General features: G+C 43.2%; 1 protein-coding gene across 4 annotated transcripts in view; it reads left to right on the top strand.

The window, feature by feature from the left end:
* OSBPL10 (oxysterol binding protein like 10) overlaps positions 1-24,373 on the top strand; it is a 286,331-nt gene that overhangs the window by 116,597 nt on the left and 145,361 nt on the right. For all 4 annotated transcript variants that reach the window (XM_029242396.1, XM_029242397.1, XM_029242398.1 and 1 more), the window contains one exon: positions 23,929-24,120. In XM_029242396.1, the coding sequence (XP_029098229.1) occupies positions 23,929-24,120 (192 nt within the window). The remainder of the gene's footprint in view (positions 1-23,928; positions 24,121-24,373) is intronic.

The raw sequence follows: 24,373 nt of genomic DNA, 5'->3' as shown, positions 1-24,373 counted from the left end.
TGTCATAATTCTGTTAATAATCTCCTGGTGAGCATTTTTTGAGTACATAATAGACCCTTGGATGTAGAGAAAGGCCTGGTGTATCTGTGGTATGAAGTGGTCAGGCCAGTGAGACCTAGAATAAGGTAGTCTCCTAGTCTTGGCTCTGTGCGCTTGGAGTTAATTGTTCAGCTTCTCTGGGCCTCGATTTCCCTTTTAAAAAGACAGATTTGGACTAGAAGGTATTCTCAGATCCTATCCAGCTTTCAGTGTTACAAATTCATCCTCAGATCTCATGTACTAGTTGTCTTCTTCTGTGTAACCAATAACAAACATCCTGAAACTTCATGTCTTAAAGTCACCACCACTTTATTCAGCTTAAAGGTAGGCTGGGCCTTTCTTCTTGTCTGAACTGGGCAGCTCAGTGGCTCTCCTTGGGCTTGTTTATGTGTCTGCAGTCACCTGGCAGGCGGGTTGGGCCTGGTATTCCTGGATTGCCTTACTCACATGGCTGGTGGTTGGCTGACTGTTGGCTGGGCAGTTGAGGTGAGGGTCAAAGAATATATCTCACCCTCTAGCAGGCCACTCTGGGTCGCACGTGGCTGGGCAGGGTCCCCAAAGTAGCAAGAACAGAAAATGAAAGGCCTCTTGAAGCCTGGGCATGGAACAGACGCAATGTGATTTCCATTGCGTTCATAGGTCAGAGCACATCACAAGGCCAAGCAGATTCGGGGGGCAGGGAGACAGACCCCTCCCCCTCCTGATGGGGGAAGTGCCAAGGATCGTGGCCATTTTAACAGTTTAATGTGTCCTGCGAACTGAGCCTTTGAATAGCAGTGAAAGACTGTAGAAAGGGAGGAAGAAACAGAGAGACGCTGAACATGGAGATTTCAAGAACTTCTTCTGGTCAGCGGTAAATACCCTTGATGTAAAACAAACAAACAAACAAACAAACAAAAAAAGCAAACAAAAACACTTCTTTGGACTGCTACGGTATATATGCTAGATATGTCTCCCAGCACCAGGGTTAAGAAGATAAATTCCACGTGGCTGCTGTTTTGAGACAGTTTAGTGTGGGATTTGATGGCTACTCCAATAAACTATAATCCAGAACAAACATTTCTGGTTGAAATACAAACCCAGTGCTGTGCAATCCCCAAGAAGGGACCCACCTAGTCTATCTGGGGGGTCAGAGGAGGTTTTGGGCATCTGATTCTAGCAGGATGAGTTGGCATTTCGTGAGCAGAGAAGGGCCAGAGTGGGCATGGGAGGAGGGTGGCAGATAAAGGAAACAGCGTGAGTGGAGGTTCTGTGCCCTGGAAAGACCAAAGGACTCAGAATCAGGAGGCTATGGGGTCAGTAAGGTCTGAGCTTAGGGGGCAGATATGGTGGATGTCACAGATGTGATGCCAAAAATGCTTATCTCATCACTGAGGAAATGGAGCCAGACAGGCTTGGGAGCTCTTTTAACTTTTTCTGAGATGGTGAAAGTGAACCGGAAGTTCAACATTTCCACTGAATTTGTCCTTGTATGTTCTGGAAGACAAGAAGGTAGTGTATTTGTTTTCCCCTTCCTTTATTTCTGAGGCATTTGTTGAGTCTAGTACATGCCTGTCATATACCAGGTCAATTAAATGAGGGAATAATACTTATCTCTTATTTAGCCCTGGCTGCTTCCTCGATGACTTTGAGGTAGGTGAGAATAGCCGTGAAAGCCCAATGAAGAGAATTCTGCCATCCTGTTCTGTACTCAAAGTGTGTTCTTTCTTTCAAGCAGCCTAGAAACATGATTCTGGGGAGACTGCCTGTGACAGTAGCTGTTGGATGCCAACCCAATAGCCATTCCTTGTTTGTTCTTGCCACTGGACCCCTGATTTGCTCCACAGCCAGTGGTCTTGGGCCCAGGGATGAATTGTGCTTGGTCTGAGCCACTCATGGCCAAGTACTCGCCCACCAGCCCCTCCTGTTGCTAGGGATGGTCATGAGACCCATTCTGACCAGTGGGCCTTGGAGAGGGGGCTGCTGGGGGCAAAAGGGGAATGTTTTGATTCTGGTAAAAGGAGAAAGCTACAGAAGGAGGAAGCCCTTGGTCTCATTTCCCTGGATACCCATGTGTGTTGACATGGCACCTGGAGTAGTGGCAGCCAGTTTGTCACCATGAGGGCTTGTGCTTTGGGCCAAAGCCACTACACAGAGAGTGGCTGAGCAGAGGTGTGGACTCTGGATCCACCCAACTCTGAACTTATTGCTAAATAGTAAAAAGGGTTATAAAGTTCAGGCCACTATCAGTCAGTTTGTTACCTGAAACCTTTCCTAAATGATAGACTGTCTATATCATGATCAGGGATATGATGAAAAAAAGAAGAGAACCAGGGTGCACCTTTTATCCAGCCCCATTTAAATGTGGGAGGAAATATTGCAGACCATTTTGCCATGCTTTTAGATGGACTGGCATCCTTGGCTTTTGGCTAGAAATGCTCCCCAGCTTTTCCTGTGTTAATCCTGAAACCTGGGCAGAGAGGTGACAGCACGGAGTGGGCATGTAGTGGGGGCAGGCGTTGCTCCCACTGATTCTGGGACAAAAGCACCATTAAGAGGATGGTCTTTGGCATGGGAACTAGTTGTTCTTTAAAATGTAGGCTTCTTTTTGTTTTAAACACAGTAGGAGATTTGAGAATGGTGGAGCGTGAGTTTTAAAAAAGAACTGAGGAAAAAAGTCTATGGGTGGAATTGGAACCAGCCTAACGGAACTTGTGATCTTCATGTTTGGAATGAGAGTTGTACCATGCTTTTAACCATGACCTTGTACCTGCCCTATGTCCATATTTGAACAAGGGGTTGGGGGTATGTGAAATTCCTGCAGGAAGAGCAAAGAGCAACAGCAGGAGACAAAATGAAGTGTGACCCTGAGAAAGGGCAGGCGGTTCAGCAAGAGGTAGGATGGAGGGTTAAAGACCTGGAGAAAAAAATAACAGAGAATTATGCCAGAGTCTCTAGAAGGACACCATGCTCAGGGCCTAACGAGCAAACACCAAACCTTTAGGGCAGGTGCCCTGGCATGTAAACCCTGGTTCTGAATAATCTTGTAGTGCGCAAACTTGCCTGTTTGGCTGTGTGTAAGGAAGGCGCTTATGGGATGCCTTGCTCTGCGTTCCGTCGGGCAGGTTCAGTCTGTTGGGGGGGTTGGGGGTGTGTGTGGAAGCAGCGTGGGCGGGGGCAAGGAGGGTGGGCGTGGCTGTCCATTTCCCTCCGCCTGAGGTGGGCGTGGGCCCCGGCCAGCCCCACCCACCAAGTCCGGCCCCTTCTCGGTGCTGCTTCCACCCCTCTCCCCAGGATCCCTTCAGCCCTAGAGGTAACCTAGAGATTACACGGACCTCCAGGAGGCCTCACCCTTCCCTGGTGGTTCTTTCTGTTCTTCCATCCTGTGTTTAACCAGTTTTCCACATAAAATTTCCCCTGAGAGATTTCCACTCTCCTGACTGGACACAGTTTTGTTATCTCAGAATGTGCACAGTTCCGTGTGGGAGAAGCCCAATTCTGATCACCCCTTTGGAGGACTTCTTTGGTGGCCAGCACGGACGTGGACTGGGGTGGTGGCCGGGAGTGGGACAGCAATGGTCAGCTCTGAACAGGGAAAACTAGACAGGAATGGTTACCAGAGTGTGAGAAATAGAGTGGGGAGGATTTAGGATGACTTGTGAGTGGGGTTTGGGCCGGGAGAAGCCAGCCTGTGGGCAGATGATGTAATAAGACAGCGGGGGGGCTGAGCGGGGGAGTACTTCCCTGGTAGTCCAGTGGTTAAGACTTCCCCTTCCAATGTAGAGGATGAGGGTTCGATCCCTTGTTGGGAAGCAAAGATCCCACATGCCTCCTGGCCAGAAAACCAAAACATAAACAGAAGCAATATTGTAACAAATTCAATAAAAAGACTTTTAAAATGGTCCACATCAAAAAAATCTTAAAAATAGGGGTGGGGGTGGAAATGGGGCAGGGAGGGGGTCCTTCGAGTGAAGGCATTTTAAAAAAATTAATCTTTATTGGAGTACAGTTGATTTACAATGTTGTGTTAGTTTCTGCTGCACAGCAAAGCGAATCAGTTATACATACACACACATCCACTCTTTCTTAGATTCTTTTCCCATATAGGTCATTACAGAGTATTGAGTAGAGTTCCCTGTGCTATACAGTGGGTCCTTGTTGGTTCTCTATTTTATATACAGTAGTGTGTATATGTCAGTCCCAATCTCCCAGTTTATCCCTACCCCGCCTCCTTTCCCCCCGTGGTAACCATAAGTTTGTTTTCTACATCTGTGACTCTGTTCCTGTTTTGTAAATAAGTTCAAGGGAAGGCATTTTATAGATGACTGGAAATCTGTAGTTTGAGGGCTGACAGTGAGCATTTGTAATTCCTCTGAGAAAAGGCAGCAATTGAAGACACAGTGAGAAAAAGCCCTTTGTAGACAAAGGTACGTGCATAGAACTGCGGATTGGCCCTCAGGGTTCACCCACAGCTGGGTGGTGGAAGATAACTAGAAGACTTTGGTGAGAAAGACGATATGTGCCCTGCCGCAGATGCAGGAGGGGCCTGGGGAGGGTTCATCATCCCCGAGGCTTTGAAGGGTGGGAGTGCTCAGTGGCATCAGAGCTGCAGGAAGAAGGGTGCTTGGGAAAAAGCATCAAGATTTGCCCCGAGGAAGGTGAGAGAGCAGGATGTTTATATTTAGCCACGAGCATTAGAGGAATTGTTTCAAGTAGGATTTTAAAAACAGCCATTTCGTCACTGTATCATTGTTCAGTGGCCTCAGATTTGCCTTCTGCAAAGGGGCACATCTCATCTTCCCAAGGCCTTGACCTCAGGTGTGCAGGATCCTTCTCGAAGTCAATAAGTGATGCTCGGATGAGCCATGCAAACTGTAAATGGGGCAACAATGGGACTGAGAGAGCCTGCCTGCGGCACTGACAGAGGTTTGCCCACACCTCCCTCTTTCTGGGGCACCTGGACCAGTAGAGAATTTCACATCTGGACTTGAGGGAGTGATTGTGTGGGCCTGGCAGCATCTCTGGGTGAAGTGAGAACTGCTTCCTACTGAGTTCTGCTCTGTGTGTAATACAGTCTACCTTAGAAGGCAATTCCAGAATGATATAATTTATTTGTTAGTTTAACTTTTTCAATTATAGAAGTAATGTAACGGGATGTGACAAACTTTGGAAAATAGAAGAAAGAACAACGTGGTCTCACCACTGTAGAACTTCTGCTGTTAACAATTTGTGATAGTTTGTGCAAATAGTTTTTTACTCCTGTGTTGGTTGACTGACTTCCTATTTTACTAAGAAAACTTGAGCTGTTGTTTAGAAATGCCTCCCAGTTTTTAGCCAGTGGCCCTGGGTGTATAGTTCTGCCTGCATTAAGGGGAAATAAGACCAGCCTTATAATAAAATAAAGTTCCATATACATGGAAAAAAGAGAAGAATCGCTTTCAGGATGTGTAGGAGGACGTGGGGAGAGGCTGACAGACGCAGATTATGTTAGAATTGTCTGTGGAGGGTTCTCTGATTCTTAAGGCATTAATCCTGTTTTTTTCCTTCATTTTTTTAAAAACTGAGGTGAAATTCAAATATCATAAAATAACCACTTTATTTTATTTTTTTAATTTTATGTTTTTGGCCATGCCTCGAGGCATGTGGGATCTTAGTTCCCCGACCAGGGATCAAACCCGCGGCCCCTGCATTGGAAGTGCGGAGTCTTAACCACTTGACCGCCAGGGAAGTCCCTAAAGTAACCATTTCAAAATGGACAATTTGGTGACATTTAGTACTTCCACAATGCTGTGCATCCACCACTTCCATCTTCCATCTTGTTCCAGAACATTTTCATCACCCCAAAATAAACTCCTGAAGCACTTACTTCCCCGAGCCCCTGGAAACCACCAATCTGCTTTCTGTTCTACGGTTTTACCTGTTTTGGGTAGTTCTTACAAATGGAATCATACAATAGGTGACTTTTGGCGTCTGACTTCTTTCATCCAGCATCATGTTTTTGAGGTTCAACCACATTGTAGCACATCTGATCATTTCTCTTTATGGCTGAATAATATTCCATTGTATGTTATGCTGTAATTTGTCCATTCATCGGTGGATGGAGATTTGAGTTGTTTCTACCTTTTGGCTCTTGTGAATAGTGCTGCTGTGAATGTTTGTGGATGTGGATGTGTATTTGTTTGAGTACCTGTTTGCAGTTCTTCTGGGTGAGGCACTGATCTTAACTCCTCACTCCCTACGTTGTAAAACACCTAGATTGAGGCAGACCACGTAGACCCTGGCAGCTCTCTGATGGAACCCACACATTTTGCTGCCTGCATAGCACTTCTCTGCTTTATATTGATTTTGGTTGCAATCCCAAAGATAATACATGGGGCCTCTTTTGCCCAATAGAGGGTGATTGCTGCTTTGTTACAGGAATCCTAGTTCAGCATCTTATGTGTATGGTGTGAAATAGAAGACGGAATCTCATTGCTCTTGTCACAACTGCTCATGGGGTAAAACAGTCTCTTACTGCTCTGCCTGTCAGCGGATTTAGTTCCATAGCCCCAGACTCTAGAGTCCCTGTCATTGCCTCAGAGAGGGGCTGCCTTCTTTGTTTGGCTCAGATCTGAGGGTCCAGGGCTGTCGGCGACTGTGGACCATTAGATGTGTGACTCCCCATGTCCTGGAGATACCCCGCCATGAACTTTTTAATCAGTTATGTTCTATTCGCAGTGTCTAGATCGGGCCCTTGTCTGGAAATTTCTCTCTCTATTCCTCGATAGGACTCGTGAAAGATTTGAGGAGGAAGTGAAATTTGACATCATGCTTATGGAACTTCAGCCTAGAAGAGTAAATCTGGATGGAAAAGAAAAGAGGAGGGACCAGCAAATAGCTCTGATGACAGATTAAAGCAAGTGTACCATTTTGGCTACTGTCTGGCACCCTGTGTAACAATGCGTAGTACCTATTGTTTTAGGTGGATTCTCCCAGAGGGCAGAGCCTGAGAGATGAAGGCTTGGGTGCAGGATTTTGGAGTTAGGGAGACCAGCAAGAGGGAAATATGGAAATTGACAAAGGCAACCAAAAGGGCAGGTTTTTGTGCTGGTTACCGCTGTGGGCGATTAAAGCAGAATCACTGTCGCCCTTGTAGGAATGTGCTTCAGAATTCTCTACCCCAGGTCCGGAAGATGGGATTATTTATCCACTGGCTGCCAACCCACTGATCAAGGGTTGCCCCTTGGGCATGTTAATTCTCTCTTGTACTTCCAAGTTTGCTCTTGAACCTGTCAAGACAGGTACCTGTACCTCTTGAAAGTTCGTTCCCATTGACTTTTTGAATTGGCTCCCATAGAACAGCCCCAGGTCAGAAAGTAGGAGGTTTTAAATAGTGCAGCCAAGGCTGGTACTAACATCTGTGCACAGCTGGCCGCCTCAGAAACTGCTGGAATCGAAAGGTGGGCTGGGAGGATGTAAGGCAGGACACACCTGTATCTGACACATGTCACTTCCACATCCCCTATCTCTCTTTTGGTTTGTCTTTCAAAGCTTCAGGAATATCCAGAATTGATGGTATCTGATCATAGGGGATTTTCTCAGCCAGGTTCCAAGTGAAGGTCATGTATTTTTCCCAGTGCCCTTAACCTCTTTTTTCTCCTCTATTATTCATTTTGGTGGAATTAAGCCAGTTGATCTGTTAAAGTCACTAAGTCTGTTAAAACTGTAGGAATCCAATTAGATTTTAATACAAGACAAAACCCTCTTTTAAAAAATGAGTGATTTGGACTCTTCAACAGGTAGTGGAGTCTCTGGAGACAGTAAGGAATGAGGAAAAATCTCTCGAGTATTATCATGCAGGGAGCGATCAGGGTTTAACTTTCCCCTTCATGTGCCCTCGAGTCTGTTGTAACAGTGACATATTAGCTCAGAAGCACTTTGAGTCCTAGAAGGACCTATTGTGTGTCTGTAACACCCAACAGCTTTGCATCCACATTTCCTGTGAGGATCAGGCCATCTTCCTCCCTGTCCCCTGAGTATTAACATACAGCTGACCTGCCCAGGTATAGAAACCTGGAGCCAATACCACCTCCCCTGTGATGAGCCCAGAAGCTCTTGGCCGAGCCAGTATTTGCACTGGTGAATTCATGGAAACTGCTATCTTGCAGCTCACTCATTGGAGAACAGGGTTTCACTCCAGGGCTGACACTCCAGGAGAAGTTCTCTTAGCTGATGATTTGGAGACACTGTCCCTTGATAAAAATCAGTTGGCTAACTATGGAGAACAGTATGGAAGTTTCTTAAAAACTAAGAATAAAGTTACCATATGATCCTGCAATCCCACTCCTGGGCATACATCTGGAGAAAACTATAATTTGAGAAGACATCTGCACCCCAGTGTTCATTGCAGCACTGTTGACAATAGCCAAAACATGGAAGCAACCTAAATGTCCATCGATAGATGAATGGATAAAGAAGATGTGGTACATATATACGATGGAATGCTACTCAGCCATAAAAAAGAATGAAATAATGCCATTTGCAGCAACAGGGGTGGACCTAGAGATGATCACACTGAGTGAAGTAAGTCAGACAGAGAAAGACAAATATCATATGATGTTACTTATCAGTGGAATCTAAAAAATGACACAAATGAACTTATTTATGAAATAAAAATAGACTCACAGACAGCGAAAACCAACTTATGGTTACCAAAGGAGAAAGGGTTGGTGGGATAAAATAGGAGTTTGGGATTATTATATACACACTACTAAATATAAAATAGATAACCACCAAGGACCTGCGGTATAGCACAGGGAACTATACTCAGTACCTTGTAATAATCTATAAGGGAAAAGAATCAGAAAAAGAATACATATATTTATATATAACTGAATCACTTTGCTATACACTTGAAACTAACACAATGTAAATTAACTATCCTTCAGTTAAAATAAACATTTAATTTACAGTATCAAAAAAAACACCACAAACCAGTTGGCTAAAGCTAGGAACCATAATCTTAAGCATGTCTGTCATTTTAACTTAAAATCCTCACTCACCAGTCTCTGCGGGAGGGAATGAGCTTCAGGTTTTACTACTCCACCATCTTGATTGTTCTCCCTCACTCACCAGTCTTTAGATGTAGGTGCAAGGCCCTTTCACCAAGCATGGGTTTACTGGTGGAAAGTCTGCATCTTCTCCCCTGTAGAAAGCATATCTGTAATGTATCAGCTATAATCTTCTGTTTTGGTTTCTTTAAAGAACAGGACAAACTGGTTACAGAATCCTTCTAGATTTTTCGAAATGGTTTCTAATCTTTTACAGTTATCATGACCACACCTAATTGAACAGCAGTTTTTAGCAACTCAACTTTTATTGACATTTTCCAAGTCATCCAGCTTAGTTTCATAGAGACTTTATGATTTCATAAAGAATTCATCACACTGATCTTGGAGAGGCAGCAGTGTGCGGTGGCTTGAAGTGAGATCTTAGTTCCCGTCCCAGCAATTGAATCTGGGTAGCCTGGATGAAAACCAGAAATCCTAGCCACTAGACCAGCAAGGGCTGGAGGCTAGAAGCAAATCTCCCCTGGCTCTTGCCTCCATTGAAAAATGCATTTCTCAAGGAGGCAGAAACTGTAAAAACAGGTGCAAAGTTTATTATTAGAAACAGAGCACAACAAGTGGGGGAGCACACAGAGAAACAGTTTCAGTTAAGACAGAAGCAAGGCAGAGATACACACTGGGAGAGAAAGGGTGTGGGCGCCCCCGCCCCAATCAGGAGGAGTGCAGTGAAGAGGCAGTTAAATCATTTATATAGGGCAGTTCTTCCGGGTCTTTGTTTACCTTTGGCCAATTACCTGGTTTCTTTTTCCACACGTGACCTGCCCTAGGACCCTCCCCGACATGTGTGTGCAACTTTTTTCCGAGATGGATTCCAGCCCAGAGGCCTATGGGGGGCCTTGGCATCACCTATTATGGGGGGGCGCCCCCTCCTTTTTGACCCCCAAGGAGGCTTTCTGCACATGTGCAGTGTCTCCCTTGACCCTAAGGATGGGAAGTATGTGACCTCTTGATTTTTTTTTTTTTTTTTTTTTTGCGGTACGCGGGCCTCTCGCTGCTGTGACCTCTCCCGTTGCGGAGCACAGGATCCGGACGCGCAGGCTCATTGGCCATGGCTCACAGGCCCAGCCGCTCCGCAGCATGTGGGATCTTCCCGGACCGGGGCACGAACCCGTGTCCCCTGCATCAGCAGGCGGACTCTCAACCACTGCGCCACCAGGGAAGCCCTGACGTCTTGATCTTTTACTCAGACAGGGTTTAGCCCCTCTCTGTCCCTGCCATGACTGTTATCTTAAAGTGTCCACAGGAGACAAAATCCAGCTATTTACCCTGCTTCTGTTGTCATTTCTATTTCGTAGTGCAAACAGGAGGCTGATTGTAAATGCCTAACCTGGAGCCCACCTATCTCCTGCCTCAATACATTGGAATTATTTTTCGTAGTTATATTTTGTCAGTGTACTACGTAAGTTAGGCCGTTAAAGTAACGCGTACACCAACATCCACAGAGTAGGGACTAAATCCACGTGGCTCCTTGTGGACCCCCAGCTCCGCTGGTGGGTGGAAGTGTGCAGGCATCACTGCGGGGGTGGGTGGTGGACTGTGTGCCATGAGCAGGCTGTACCCGCTGTGCTGGACGGTGGATGGAAGGAATGGAAAGTGGTGGGAAATCCGATTACTTGGTTAAATTGAGGACATTGAGAACATCCACTAGAGCTTTTCTAACTCTGCTACCTGATACCCTAAGGCTGGACATTGCAAAAATCCTCACGTATAATATGACATTTACAGCTGGCCTCCTGTTTACATTTCTTGGGGCGAGAAAAAGATGGGCTTCGGGCTGGTCACTTACAACCTTTTCTGGGCTGTTTCTAATGACTCCATCCGCAGACTTTCTGCATGGAAATTACTGGCACCCACTGGGAGTCCTACGGGCTTTTTTGCTCTGCCGGATACTCATTTGCTGGGCCAGCTTCTGCAAATTTCAGTGATTGGAATGACAGGGCCTAGTCCTTAAACCACTTATACTTCTAATGACTCCCGTCTTAAATTCTTGGCTAAAAATTGAGAGATCTGAGAGTGAGTCAGGTTCTTTCCTTTGCGGTCCAGAAATCAGTTGTAGGGGAAAAAAAAAATCTTGTTGGCTCTGTATACTTGTCAAGTCTTGTGTCTGGATTGTTGGAAATCCTAGACACAGATAAATTCCTTAGTGTTTTAAAAATAAGCTTAGCTTAGTTTTAGCATAAGCTTGTGAACCTGTGGTTTGTTTCGCTTCAGCAAGAAGTGCCTTAGGGAGAATTAGGGAGGGGTTACGTAGGTGCAGAATACCTACCTGTGTGTGTTACATGCAGATAACAAGTCCAGCAGGAAAGAGGAGGGCAGATATCAATAGCTTCGAAGGTTCTGGTCAGATATAAAATTTTAGGAAAATTGCAGCTTCCTGTTGCTACCACCCCACCTCCCACCATGTGGGTTGGTAAGGTGCTATTTACCCAGATTCCCTGAGTTATTAGCAAGTCCTGCATTTCTGTCTTAACTTCATCAGTAATATGAAACTTGAAATAAGTCATTTCAAGTGGGGTTTATTCCATGGATCCTGTAGGATTCTGCATGCAGCTGAGGCATGTTGACAATGGTGTGATTTAATTTTTTTTCCGTGGAAAGCATTTTGAAACACAAGTAAGAGTTGCCCTTTTGCGCTTCCTGCTTTTGTGCCTGAGCATTTGGGGAGGAGATAATGATCTCTAAGTAGATAGGAGTGCATCTGTCAGAGATGAGTTATGGATTTGCTTCTTAAAATGTTCTGTCTTAGAATTGCACTGGACTTTCCATCCCTGTGGCTGGGTTGACCCACTGGTAAGTGATGGAAGTTTAAACGTAAAATAAGAGCCCCCTTTGTGCCATGTTATGGAGTGATCATTTATAGAATCCCTTGGCGTGCAGTCTCCTTTTGTTCTGTGATTCATTTCTGGCATAAAGTGTCTTCTAGTTCGATGATATTGAGATGTGAGAGGAAATAGGGAAGGGAATAAATCATGAAGTGCCCATCTGCAGGGCAGTACAATTTAACCATGAAAATGATCCAGTAGAGATGATCTGTGCTATGTAGACATATCTAAATTGTATGCAAATAACAAGTTAATGCCTGAATATGGCCCTGAGGAGGAAAGCTTGCTGGAACCCATTGTTCTCATTTGCTCATCTTTTTGAGCATCTAAATCAGCCCCAGGTTATACCAGGTACTCTGGCTTGCCTGGCCATTGTCTGTAATGTCTAATTCAGGAGCTCATCTTTCCAGTCGTTACCTCTCTGACCTCATCTCTTTACTGCTCTGTACCTTGCTCACTTCACCCCGGCCATGCTGTCCTCCTTGTTCAAACGCGCCAGGTGGACTCCTATCCCAGGACCTTTGCACCTGTTGAGTTTCTACCTAGAATGCTGTTCCCCAGTTGTCAGAGCATGGCTCACTCCTTTGCTTCACTCAGGTCTTTAAATCAAATGTCACCTTCTCATGAGGGCTTCCCTGGCCACCTATCTAAAATTGGTAAGCCTTCCCACTTTTGTCTATCCCTGCTTTGTATTACTTTTGTCTATTATTCCTGCTTTAGATTATTATATATTATCTAAAACACTTTATATTTTAAGTCTATCTGTCTCTTTGCCTTCCCAGAATGCCACTTCCATAAGGACAGGTATACTTGTCTGTTTAGTTCACTGTTGTATCTCTATTGCCTAGAGCAGTGCCGGGCACATAGTAGGTGCTCAGTAAATACCTGTTGGATCTCTCAGGTATGTGTGTTGGTTGAAACTGTACCAGGTTGCTTTTTGAACATTTCGGGCTTGGATATAATTAAGTGGGGGTGGTGTGTCTTTTCCAGACTCTTCTGCCTCTTGGAAAAGGAGAGGGATATCTCCCTTTCCTTTGAGTCATTGTTGGTATTTTAAAAACTAGGTTTCTAGGGAGGGAGCAGTGGTGTAACCAGCAGTTAAAACTGAGGTTGGGGGGATTCGTTGCTCTCATTTACTGCGTTCGTAGCACTTGCGAGGTGAGGCCTGTGTCAGATTCCACAGGGTACACGGTGGCTGGATACAGTCCCTCGCCTGGGGGAGGTCACAGTCTAGGGAGGACAGTGAATCATGGACAGACCACTCATGGGTAAAACACACTAAGTGCTACGAGGGGTGTGAGCTGCATTTTATTCTTGATGCCATTGCCCCTATTATTATGGATAATTGATTAAAAAAATTTAAATCCATGTATTTTCGCCTTAAAGAGCTTATTGTTTGAGTATTTGAGAATTGGCACGCTTACGGGACTTTGATATTATAAAGGATTTTTTTCCCTCCAAATGCTAATTAAGCTATTAGTTATGGTTATAAAGAGTTGTGGTGACTTTTTCAGACCTCAGTTGAAGAGACTGGGTGACTCACTCTAGCAAGTGCAATGTAATGGGCCACGGAGGCAGCTCGCTTGGACTTGACTCCCAGCTCCATTGTTTACTAGCTGTGTGACCCAAGGAAAGATGCTGAATCTTTCTGTGTCTTATTTCTGAAATGGAAACGATAGATCTACCTCATGGTATATCATACAGATTTATTATAAATTTTTATTTTAAAGATTTACATTATTTAAAGATTTATTACATCTTTTATTATAAATTATAAAAATGATTTAAGGTGTGTATATAATACTTAAAACAGTTCATGGTACATAGTGGGTGTCATGTAAGTGTTAACTATTATAAATATACTTGTAATTAAAGTTATAACCATCATTACAGGATCATGGTAAACTCATCAGTCCAAACAAGTCCTTCTCTTAAAAATTTTTTTAAGAAACTCTTATAATTATTTTTCTTTTTTCCTGGCTCCCATTCCCCAGTCAGCATTAATTCCTGGCATACGTATGTGTCTTTGTTTGCCTTGTTGTATGCGTTTTGAACTTACCTAAGTGGTATTGTCCTGCTGGTCTTATCATTTTCTTTTTAAACTTTTCTAACTCAGCAGTATGTTTTATCAGTGTTGCTCTGCATACCTCTAAGTCATGATTTCTAGTTGATGCATGTGTATTATTGTATGAAGAGTCTACTTTTTATTTATACAGACTCTTACTGCTGTACACCTACATTGCCTCAAACTCCCCACCTTCATCACCTGGGAGCATCCTTGTATCTATCCCTCTGTATACATGTGACTGGGAGCATATTTGTTGGGTACCTGCCCAGCAGAAAGTTTGAGAATCATAGGGAACATACATATATACTTTCACTAAATTCTGCTTTACTGCTACCAAAATGGCTGCACCAGTCTACCCTCTCACTAGCAATGCAAGGGGTTCCAGTATCTTTGCATCCTTGCCATTATTTGGGGATGTTTTACTCTTTAATTTTGGCAAATCTGGTGGGTATACTATCTCCTGGTGATTGTAATTTGTATTTCTCTGATTACCTTGATATATTATTAACCATTCATGAATCTCCTGTAAATTGCCTATTCTTATCCTTTGCCCATATGTTTTGCTGTATTTTCTGACTTCTTTTTCTAGGAGCTCCTTTTATATTCTAGATATTAATTTGTCTTCTCCCAGTCTCTACACACTTGTGATTTTTGTCTACAGTGTCCTTGTTGAATAGAAACTCTTACTTACAATGTAGTCAAATCCATCAAATTGTTCAACTTGTGATTTACACTTTTGGTCTTGGTTAAGAAATGCTTTTCTACATGTTACATAACTTTTCTCCTACCTTTTCTTTTGTTAGCTTGTAGTTTTACTGTTTACATTTAGATTTTTGCCTTTGTATATCCCATGAGACAGAAAACCAGCAATATTTTTGCTTTTCCCAATAGCATTTTTTCTCTCCACTGGTTTATGGTGCCGCTTCTGTAATATACCAAGTTCTCATATATACTTAACATGTTCTCACACCCTCTTTTCTAGTTTTTAGTCCAATTGCTAGTTCCTGCATGAATACCATATAGTCATCGTGGCTTTGTTGTTTGTTAGTATTTGTATCTGGTGGGAGGGTGAGCCCCTCTCCTTTTTCTGAATTAACTTGGCTCTTCACAGACCTTTATTCTCCTATTTATATATTGTAATAAATTCGTTGAGTTGCTCAAAAAATCCTACTGGAATTTTTTTTTTTTTTTTTCGCGGTACGCGGGTCTCTCACTGTTGTGGCCTCTCCCGTAGCGGAGCACAGGCTCTGGACGTACAGGCTCAGCGGCCATGGCTCACAGGCCCAGCCGCTCCGCGGCATGTAGGATCTTCCCGGACCAGGGCACGAACCCGTGTCCCCTGCATCGGCAGGTGGACTCGCAACCACTGCGCCACCAGGGAAGCCCCCCTACTGGAATTTTTATTAGAACAATTATATAACAATTCGGGAGAAATGACATCTTTATAATAAGTTGTCCAATTCATTCACCTGGGTGTGTCTTCATCTTCTCAATTCCTCATTGATTTATTTTCACAGATTTAAAAAAAGTCTTCTCCACAAAAGTCTTATGTATTCCTTATTGGATTAATACCTGTACATCATAGTTTTATTGTTATTTTGAATATCTTATTTTCTACTGTATTTTCTAGTTGGTTATTGCTGATACAGAGGAAGGCTGTTGACCTTTCTAAGTTCATCATATATCTGGCAACTTTGTTGGACTCACTAGTGTGCTTGCTTTTTATTTTTTTGTAAAATGGTCACACCTACAGTCAATGACATTTTTGTTACTTCTTATCCTTCTACCTCTTTTTCTTTTTTGGTCCTATTTTGTTGGCTAGTGCCTCTAGTACTATGTTAAACAGTGATGATATTGGAATCCTTATCTTGTTTCTAAAACTAAAAGCAGTGAAACTAAAATTTCTATATTAAATCTGGAGGTTGCTCTAGGGTTTTGGTGGTTGTTCTGGGTTTTTGGTGGTTGCTCTAACATAACTAAGTTAAATCAACTTCTTTGTAGTCCTTGTTTTCAGAGTTGTTTTTTTCCTATTGAAACAGCTATTCAGCATTAAAAAGTCTTTGTTTCATGTTATTTACAAACAACATATATAAAATAAAATGACCTTCTTTGAGGATCTGCAGTTCTAAGAGAATATAGTACACAGTTATCCTGCTTTCAAAGGAGTGTTGCATGTGTATTTTTACGATAGGTGAATGTGCATGAGGAAAGGTGAAAATGGATAAACTGGTATCAGCTTTCATCCTTTCTATTAAATGTTTTAATGTCAACCTTGTGTCAGACACTGTTTCAATGACTAAGTCCTCATTTAATTGAGAAGGACCAGCTGGAGGACCTGAGTCTCTCATCAGGCTTTTTTAGTTAAATCTTGAAGGAGGCTCGTAATTGGCTCCTCTTTTGGTACATTTCACTTTATCTTTTTGAGGCTGTAGTTTTTAGATCTATAAAGTGGGAGGACTAGACTCGAGATTTCTTCTAGCTCTAAAATTCTGTAATTCCACAGCAGGAGGATTGGAGAGAATGGGGCCTGGACAATAGAAAGAGGGAACCTTCACGCTTTCAGAATAAAGCATCGAAAAGGAGTCTTGGTACATGGAATCACAAGGTCCCAAGTAAAGGATGTGGATAGAAGGTGCAGGAGCTGAGAGGGTGGGTGTGTGGAAGGTTTTAAAATTGCACATGACCACTTCTAGGTGGATCTGCAAGATGGCGGAAGCTGGGGGAAGTGGGAAAAAATAGTAGTGTGTGATATGCCAAGTGCATGAGACCAATGCTTTCAGCCCAGTTGTTTTCTGTTTTTTGTTTTTGGCCTTGCCATGGGGCATGCAGGATCTTAGTCCCCTACCAGGGATCAAACCTGTGCACCCTGCAGTGGAAGCACAGAGTCTTAACCACTGGACCACCAGGGGAGTCCCTTTCAGCCCTTTTGGGACCTTTAACTTGACCTGGACAGAGGCTGGGCCAGAGTATGGGTTAGGGATTCTGGAGCAATTGGATTAGCTGTTAGAGAAGAGTCAGCAGAATTTATTTGGTGGATGAAAATGTTGGGAGAACAGGCAAGCTGAAAATGTCAAGATTTCTATCCCTCTATTTGCAGAAAATAGAAATATATGCATTTTGCTTGCCCTGATTTTTCAGAGATCTAGCATTTGCATGTCTAATCAGGATGATATGTTTAGAAGCAAGCTAGAGCCTTCCTCTCTGGGGAAAACCACAATTTTTCCTTTGCAGACATGTTTGTATGCATTTGTTTGTGTGTATTTTAACAGAATCTTGGTATAAAGTTAGTGGAAAGTGTTTAAGATGTATTCAAGATTCACATATAACAATGGAAGAAATTTCCTAGGCTTGGTAACTTAGAGTTGAAACTATTTCTGTAAGAGGACAGGAATTTGGAAAAGTAGAGAGAGCTGAGTATGATTTTGGGAAGTTAATCATGGCAATGAACTTGGAAAATATCCAAGTTTTAAGCTGAGGTAACAGAATATTAAAAAGCAAAAGCAGGGCTTCCCTGGTGGCACAGTGGTTGAGAGTCCGCCTGCCGATGCAGGGGACACGGGTTCGTGCCCCGGTCCGGGAAGATCCCACGTGCCGTGGAGCGGCTGGGCCCGTGAGCCATGGCCGCTGGGCCTGCGCATCCGGAGCCTGTGCTCCACAACGGGAGAGGCCAAAACAGTGAGAAGCCCGCATACTGAAAAAAAAAAAAAAAAAAAGCAAAAGCAAACAAATAAAAAGCAGGGCAAATAAAAAGGTTCATATGAAGCTATTAAGCAAAATAGTAGGATAGGTTCATTTTAAAAACACTCCACATTAAAAAAAAACAACTCCACGTTTTATTGAGATGTTGACCACCAGGAAAACAAAAATCTGAATAATTTTGAGGCCCTGAATGTAATATTTTAAAAACTGTTATGCTTTTCCCTTTTGGTTGATTTTGAGGTATGTTTCCTTTTGGAAGAAAAGGAATAAACCACAATTTTTATGATTAGCTTTCACATATTTAGAAATGGCACATTAATTTGTTTTTTTAGAGGAGAGAGAAGGAATGTGATGAAATGATTTTAGTCAGTTGAATTTATTTTTCACAAAACATAACCAGGCCGGTTTGATTTTTCTGCCTCCCCTGGGCTATTTTGTTCTGAAATATAGTGTCTTTTTTCCCGTTGCTGTGAAAGAATTCAAGGAAGTGAGGAAAATATGCACCAAAATTAAATGGCATTTGAAGGCTGTTATAATTGACTCTCAGCAATTTTTCCCATCAGAAAAATTTTCTACAGAAGCAGTTGCCATGAATGTATATTTAAGATATTCCCCTCCCCTACTCCTTTTCAGCTTTTTAATTTCAGCTGCAGCAAGCTTAATTATAAATTTTTGATACAAGTTTTAAGACGTTTTTATGACCAGCTGATGATCTTTTCAGTTTGAGGGTTTGTTTATTCTAAAATCCTAACGGGAAATAGCTCATTACTTATTTATACTAATTCTTTGCTTTTGGTACCCATGTATCATTGGAGCAATCTACAGTCACTTCGTGTTCTGCAACAGATAGGTTTTCAAAAACGTGCAATCATAGTAAATGTACTTTGTACTTTTTTCTCTGAAGCAAACTTTTTTAGTAATTAGGATGATTACTCTTAATTTACCTTTTTTTTTTGGAAGTTAAGGAAGTTAAGGTAAGGCTATGTCTGCTTAAGGCACTTGGATGAAAACAACCTTTAAATCCATATACTTGACTCTGGGCCCACTGAACAATCATTCACCTACTCAGTACCCAAAGGCCTCATTTTTCTTAATTTTTGAATGATAATGATGACATTTATTGCATGCTTCCTATATGGCATGTGCTTCACCTCTGTCTTTTCGTGTTACTCTCCAGCGACCCATGAGGTAATATTAGCATTTTAGAAATTAAAACACCACGTTACTTTACTAGGCCGCACAGCTCATGAGTGGCAGAGCGCAGGTTTGAACCCAGGCCCTCAACTTGAGAAACCGTGGTCTTAACCACTCACCCACACTGTCCTGTGGGAGTAGGTCCTCTTGCTGCTCGTCCTGTGATTCTCTTCTAAGCTTCCCAGACTAGACTCTCTCTCTCCGGCTTGTTGCTTGGTTTCCCTGCTGGAAATATTCTTTCTAGCTAGTGCTGCTTCTCCCTTTCCAGTCACACCTTTCCTTTATGCCAGTTTGGGCCAGTAAATACAAAAAGGACGTCTGTGTGTCCGTGCCTTGAAACCTTGGGAAACGTAGAAATCCAAGGAAGAAGGTAGGGAAAAACCAAGAGGTTGGTAAATATAACACCTCATTACAGGTGGAATCCTGGGTGGGGTCTGAGCATCTGTGCTGTGTCTTACCTGCTACCTGTTCTCTTTGGCATCACCCCATTTGTCAGGCAGGAACCCCACTTACCTACTGCTACTTGCTGAGGGAGGGGACACAGGGGGTGGCTCTCCTAAGTAAAGAGTGGATCTCACTCCCGGGTAGGAGCCATTACTCTTGCCTCAGAATTTTCTGCAGATGTGGCACACTTGGCATTTCTAGTTGCTCCCTTGAAGTCAATATTTGGAGCAAAACCTTGACATGTTGTTCCTCAAACTTTGATAATATTTTGTTTTAAATTAGTAGCAGAGAGGTGTGTGTATGACATCTAAGTGTAATTTTCATTTTTTTTCAATATAGCTGTGTCCCGCAGCTTGCAGGATCTTAGTTCCCCAACCAGGGATTGAACCCACGCCCTTGGCAGTGAAAGCGCCGAGTCCTAACTACTGAACCGCCCAGGGAATTCCCTAAGTGTAATTTTCTTTTTTAAATTAATTAATTATATATCTTTGGCTGCAACGGGTCTTAGTTGTGGCATGCGGGCTCTTCGTTGCTGTGTGCAGGTTTCTCTCTAGTTGAGGAGCATGGGCTCAGTAGTTGTGGAGCGTGGGCTTAGCGGGGGCCACTAGTGGCAGCATGTGGGAATCTCAGTTCCCCGACCAGGGATCGAACTGGTGTCCCCTGCATTGCAAGACCGATTCCTAACCACTGGACCACCAGGGAAGTCCCCCTCGTGTAATTTTCAAACACAACCTGGACATTTTCGACAGGCCACCTTTTGGAAAGAGCCGCTTGTTTGTAGTGGTTGCGGTTTGCTGCCTTTTCTGCCTTTTTCTCAGGGTGCCTGATGACCTACGGGATTTACCGAGAGAGACTTTGTTTGCTCATATTTGCCCTGAGAGGAGACATGAGTGTGAATTGAACCACGAGAAACATACAGTGAATGGGAAATTAAAGGTTTTTCGACTCAAATTTACTGCTTGTGAATTCAAGTGACAGCCGTTAAGTAACGAGCGTGGGGTTAGACGTCCACAGCAGAATCCTTTGGCTCCTGGGTGAATTTCCTGACTTATTGTCGTTTACGTGATAGTCCTTCAGGTTTCAAAGGCGCCCCTTACCAGAGAGGTCTTCCTTTCTGATTTCTGATGGGTTCTCATTCTGCTCAGAATTTAGAAGTGTGGTTCCCCCTACAGTCTTGCTGACCATGTAGGTTCTCCAGTAATTATTTAATTTCATTTTGGGCTTCATCACGACTTTGACCCTATAGAAAATAAGGAGCAGGTCAGTGACTGCTTACAATTTTGTGCTAAGCGACTTCTTAACATTTTAAACATCAGTAATGCCTTCATCGATCAAGTTTTAAGGGCTATAAGGGAAGAAACAAACTTTGGCCACGCAGCTCCTGCATGGCAGGCACCGTGCTAAGCATTTTTTGTGCATGGTCTACTTTAATCCTCATGGTGGCACTTAAGGGTCAGTATTATGATTCCTTTTTTAAAGATTAGGAAATTGATGCTTAGTAAGAAAGCTTAACTCACTTGAGATCACATAGCTAGAACCTGGTAGAGCTGGGGATGTGGGCAAAACCTGGCTATCTGGCTTCAAAGCCCAGTGAAAAAATCTGCCTTTTCTTGGGTTGGAATAAGGCTCCCAAACAATCAAAATGTACTTCAGATTGGAACAAAGGGTGAACACGTTGTTCAATAAAGTTCTTGGTGAAAATGAAAACAAAACAAACCAGAAAAACAAAATGTATTTCAGTAGATTAATGCTTAGGCAAATTTGCGTCTTTGAAGAATTAATGACGTAGCTTCTTTCCTCCTCTTCACTCCAAGGGAAAAGATTGAAGCTGAAAGTAGACGATTGTTGTATTTCATTGTGATCAAGGTATACTTAATTCTTAGACCACAGGTTTCTCCAGTTACCTGTATATAAGCTGACATAAAAGCAATACACTGCCTCCTGACTTTATCTGTCTTCCTATTAATTCTGTCCAAGTTCACATCCAGAGAAATTTACAAGCTACCGTAGTACTACAGGCTAACACAAAATTCTGATTTCTACCCTGGCTCCCACCCTGCTCCCCAACCCCTTGGAGATTTGTAAAATTGTGGATCATTAATTTTTAACAATTTTTAGACCTGTGACTGTTATCCAAGGCTGGAGGCTTTGAACTTCCTTTCTGGGTTGCTTTGTACGCCACCCGTGTCTCTATATCTCCCTCAATTCTACTCAGGCTTCAAATTCTTTGCCCTCAGAACAGTCTCCTGTGATGAAATCAGCTCGCCTTGATCTTTCTGTTCCTCACTTTGACATTTTCTGGCTGTATTGCCAAATTAGTATCTTGTCATGCCCTTCCTTACTCTGTGTGTGTGTGTGTGTGTGTGTGTGTGTGTGTGTGTGTGTGGAGGTGGATGGGGAGAGGAGAAACAACAGGTCCAGAGAAAGGGTGTGTGTGTGTGTGTGTGTGTGTGTGTCTCACTGTCTCTGTGGCTGTGCTCTTATATCCCCAGCAGTACTATAAAGCATCTATGGTGAAAGATGGCCTCATACATCTCATGTTTCACCTTGACATCACACATCAGATATTCTCCTTGGCACATAGTAGGTATTTGGTAGATATTTGATAATTGAAATAGAGAAACTAGCATGAATCCAAGCATAGCCTCTAACTGCCTTTTGTTCTCAAGCTGAAATGAAGTATAGAAACATTTAGAACACAGCTTTTTATGTAGAATGTAGAAAATCTTGGATCGATAATCCATTCACAGGGTTCAGAATGAAAGAATATGAAAACTCTGCAGTGAACAATCTCCCTCCCTCTCTGTTCCTATTCTCTCATTCCTAGCTTCTCCATGAATAAGTAGCCCACTTTGAGTTTCATGTGTATCCTTCTAGAGTATTTTTTGTTTTAAACAATGATTATAAACAAATGATAAAAACACTAATTTTCCACATTTTGACACATAACTTTGCATACTGTAGAACAGTTAGGAACCTTGCTTTTTTCACTTAACTGTATAGTTTAGAGATTTCTTTTTCCAGACCAGTTCACGGAGACCTTTCTTATGATCCTATTACGTCCTGGTAATGTTCCATCATGGAGGTGTGCCATGTCTTATTAACCTGTCCTAGACGGAGGGACATTTGCATTGTTTCCCATCCTTTGCCATTAAACATATGACTTTGGTGACTCCTGGGTACAGATGCCGTTCCACCTGCGTGCAGGTGTATGGAGGAGACATTCCCAAACAGGGCATTGCTGCATCACGGGGAAGCGAATCTGTAACTGGGACAGGTCCTGCCAGATTGCCCTCCTCGGGCTTTCTGCCACCTTATACTCCCACAAACCCATCTCTCTAAGGTCCTTTCGGTAGACTGGGTACTCATACTTTAGGATTTTTGCCAGTCCAGTGGGTGAAAGATGGTATATCTAAATGTGGTTTTATTGTATGAGTACAGTTGAACATGTTTTCATATAATTTAAGGGCCATTTATATTTCTTTTTTTGTGTGAATTGTCTGTTCATATCTTGCCCTATTTTAATAGTTTGTTGTTCTTTTTAATTCCTAGGCATTATATTCCTATTTACAAATTAGAATGATGAGCCTTTTGTCTGTGAAACTAGTTGAAAATAATTTTCCTAGTTTAACGGTTGGCTTTGTCAGTGGCGGGAGTGGGTTTTTAAAATTTGTTTCCCATGAACAAGTTTTCAATTTTTAGGGCATCAAGTTTATTGAGCTTTTCTCTTATGGCTTTTGGATTTGGAGGTGTTAGGTCTTCCCTACCCCCAGGCCACATGTTTTATTCTAGTGCTTTTTTTCTTTTTTTCCCCTTAAGTCTTTGATCCATTTGGGGGTCTGTGATCTGAGAGGTAAATCCAACTTTGTTTTTCAGTTGGCTGCTCAATTATCCCAACACCAGTTATTGAAAAATTCATCTCCACTAAGTTTGTGATGCCGTCCTTATCATATACTCTGTTGTTATTTGGATGATACGTTACAATAGGATGAAATACCAGCACTACACTAACAAATGGGGATTAATTGGTGGATTACTTGGTACATTCATTTCCCTTATGCAGCAAACATGTATTAAGTACTTAATAAATAACAATCATGATGTGCCAGGTCTTGGGGATATAAAGATGAATTTGAAAGAATCAAAGTTTAGCTGGACAATGAATATAACCTCGATGTAGTGGAATAAGGGCACAGAGGGGCTGAGACAGACAGGGGTTGCTCCACACAGCACAGAGCGTTGAGCTGGCTTCGCCAGCGGGAGGGGAGGGCATTTAGGAGGAGGAGCACAGCACCCCGAGAGCCCGCGGTGTTGGGGGGCTCAGAGTAGATCTCCACGGCCGTATTTTGAGGCAGGAGACGTGACTGGAGGTGAGACTAGAAGCGTAGTTAATGGAGACAGTCTCTCTGGCCTGAGTGAGTGTGGGATTAGAGCATGTCGTGCTGGGCACCTCCCCAGCCCCTCATCCCTCTAAAGATGAAGGGGAAAGCCTGAGAGGTCCAACATAAATGGAAGCCAATACTTGGTTGTGTTCTGCAGGTCGGTTGTTGAGTTTGACGCCTGTTGCTTATTCTAGACAACTCCAAGCTCCCGAAGCCGAAGTCTCACTTTGCTCCCCCATGGAACACCCAATTCTGCATCTCCCTGTAGCCAGAGACACCTCGGTGCGGGGGCCCCCGGCGTGGTCACAATCACACATCACAAGTCGCCTGCTGCCGCCCGAAGAGCCAAAAGTCAGTATTCCGGCCAGCTTCATGAAGTCAGAGAGGTACGTCTTGTTCTTCTCCTAGGTTTAGTCTTCTGTGGGAGGTGAGGGCTGTGATGTTGCTCTCCCAGCTTCTCTTCCTTTGTACCGTCTTGACTGATGGAGAGAGAGGACCAGAAGCAAACCTCCCAGACACGGCCATGACAGTTCCTCCTGGTTTAAAAAAATAATTATTTCTGGGAATTCCCTGGCTGTCCAGTGGTTAGGCTCCACGCTTCCACTGCAGGGGGCATGGGTTGATACCTGGTCAGGGAAA

This window comes from Monodon monoceros, unplaced genomic scaffold (assembly GCF_005190385.1).
Source record: "Monodon monoceros isolate NGI ecotype Baffin Bay Population unplaced genomic scaffold, NGI_Narwhal_1 Super_Scaffold_3, whole genome shotgun sequence".
Lineage (NCBI taxonomy): Eukaryota > Metazoa > Chordata > Mammalia > Artiodactyla > Monodontidae > Monodon > Monodon monoceros.
Note: the sequence above shows the minus strand (reverse complement) of the source record. Positions and strands in the feature narration are given on the sequence as shown.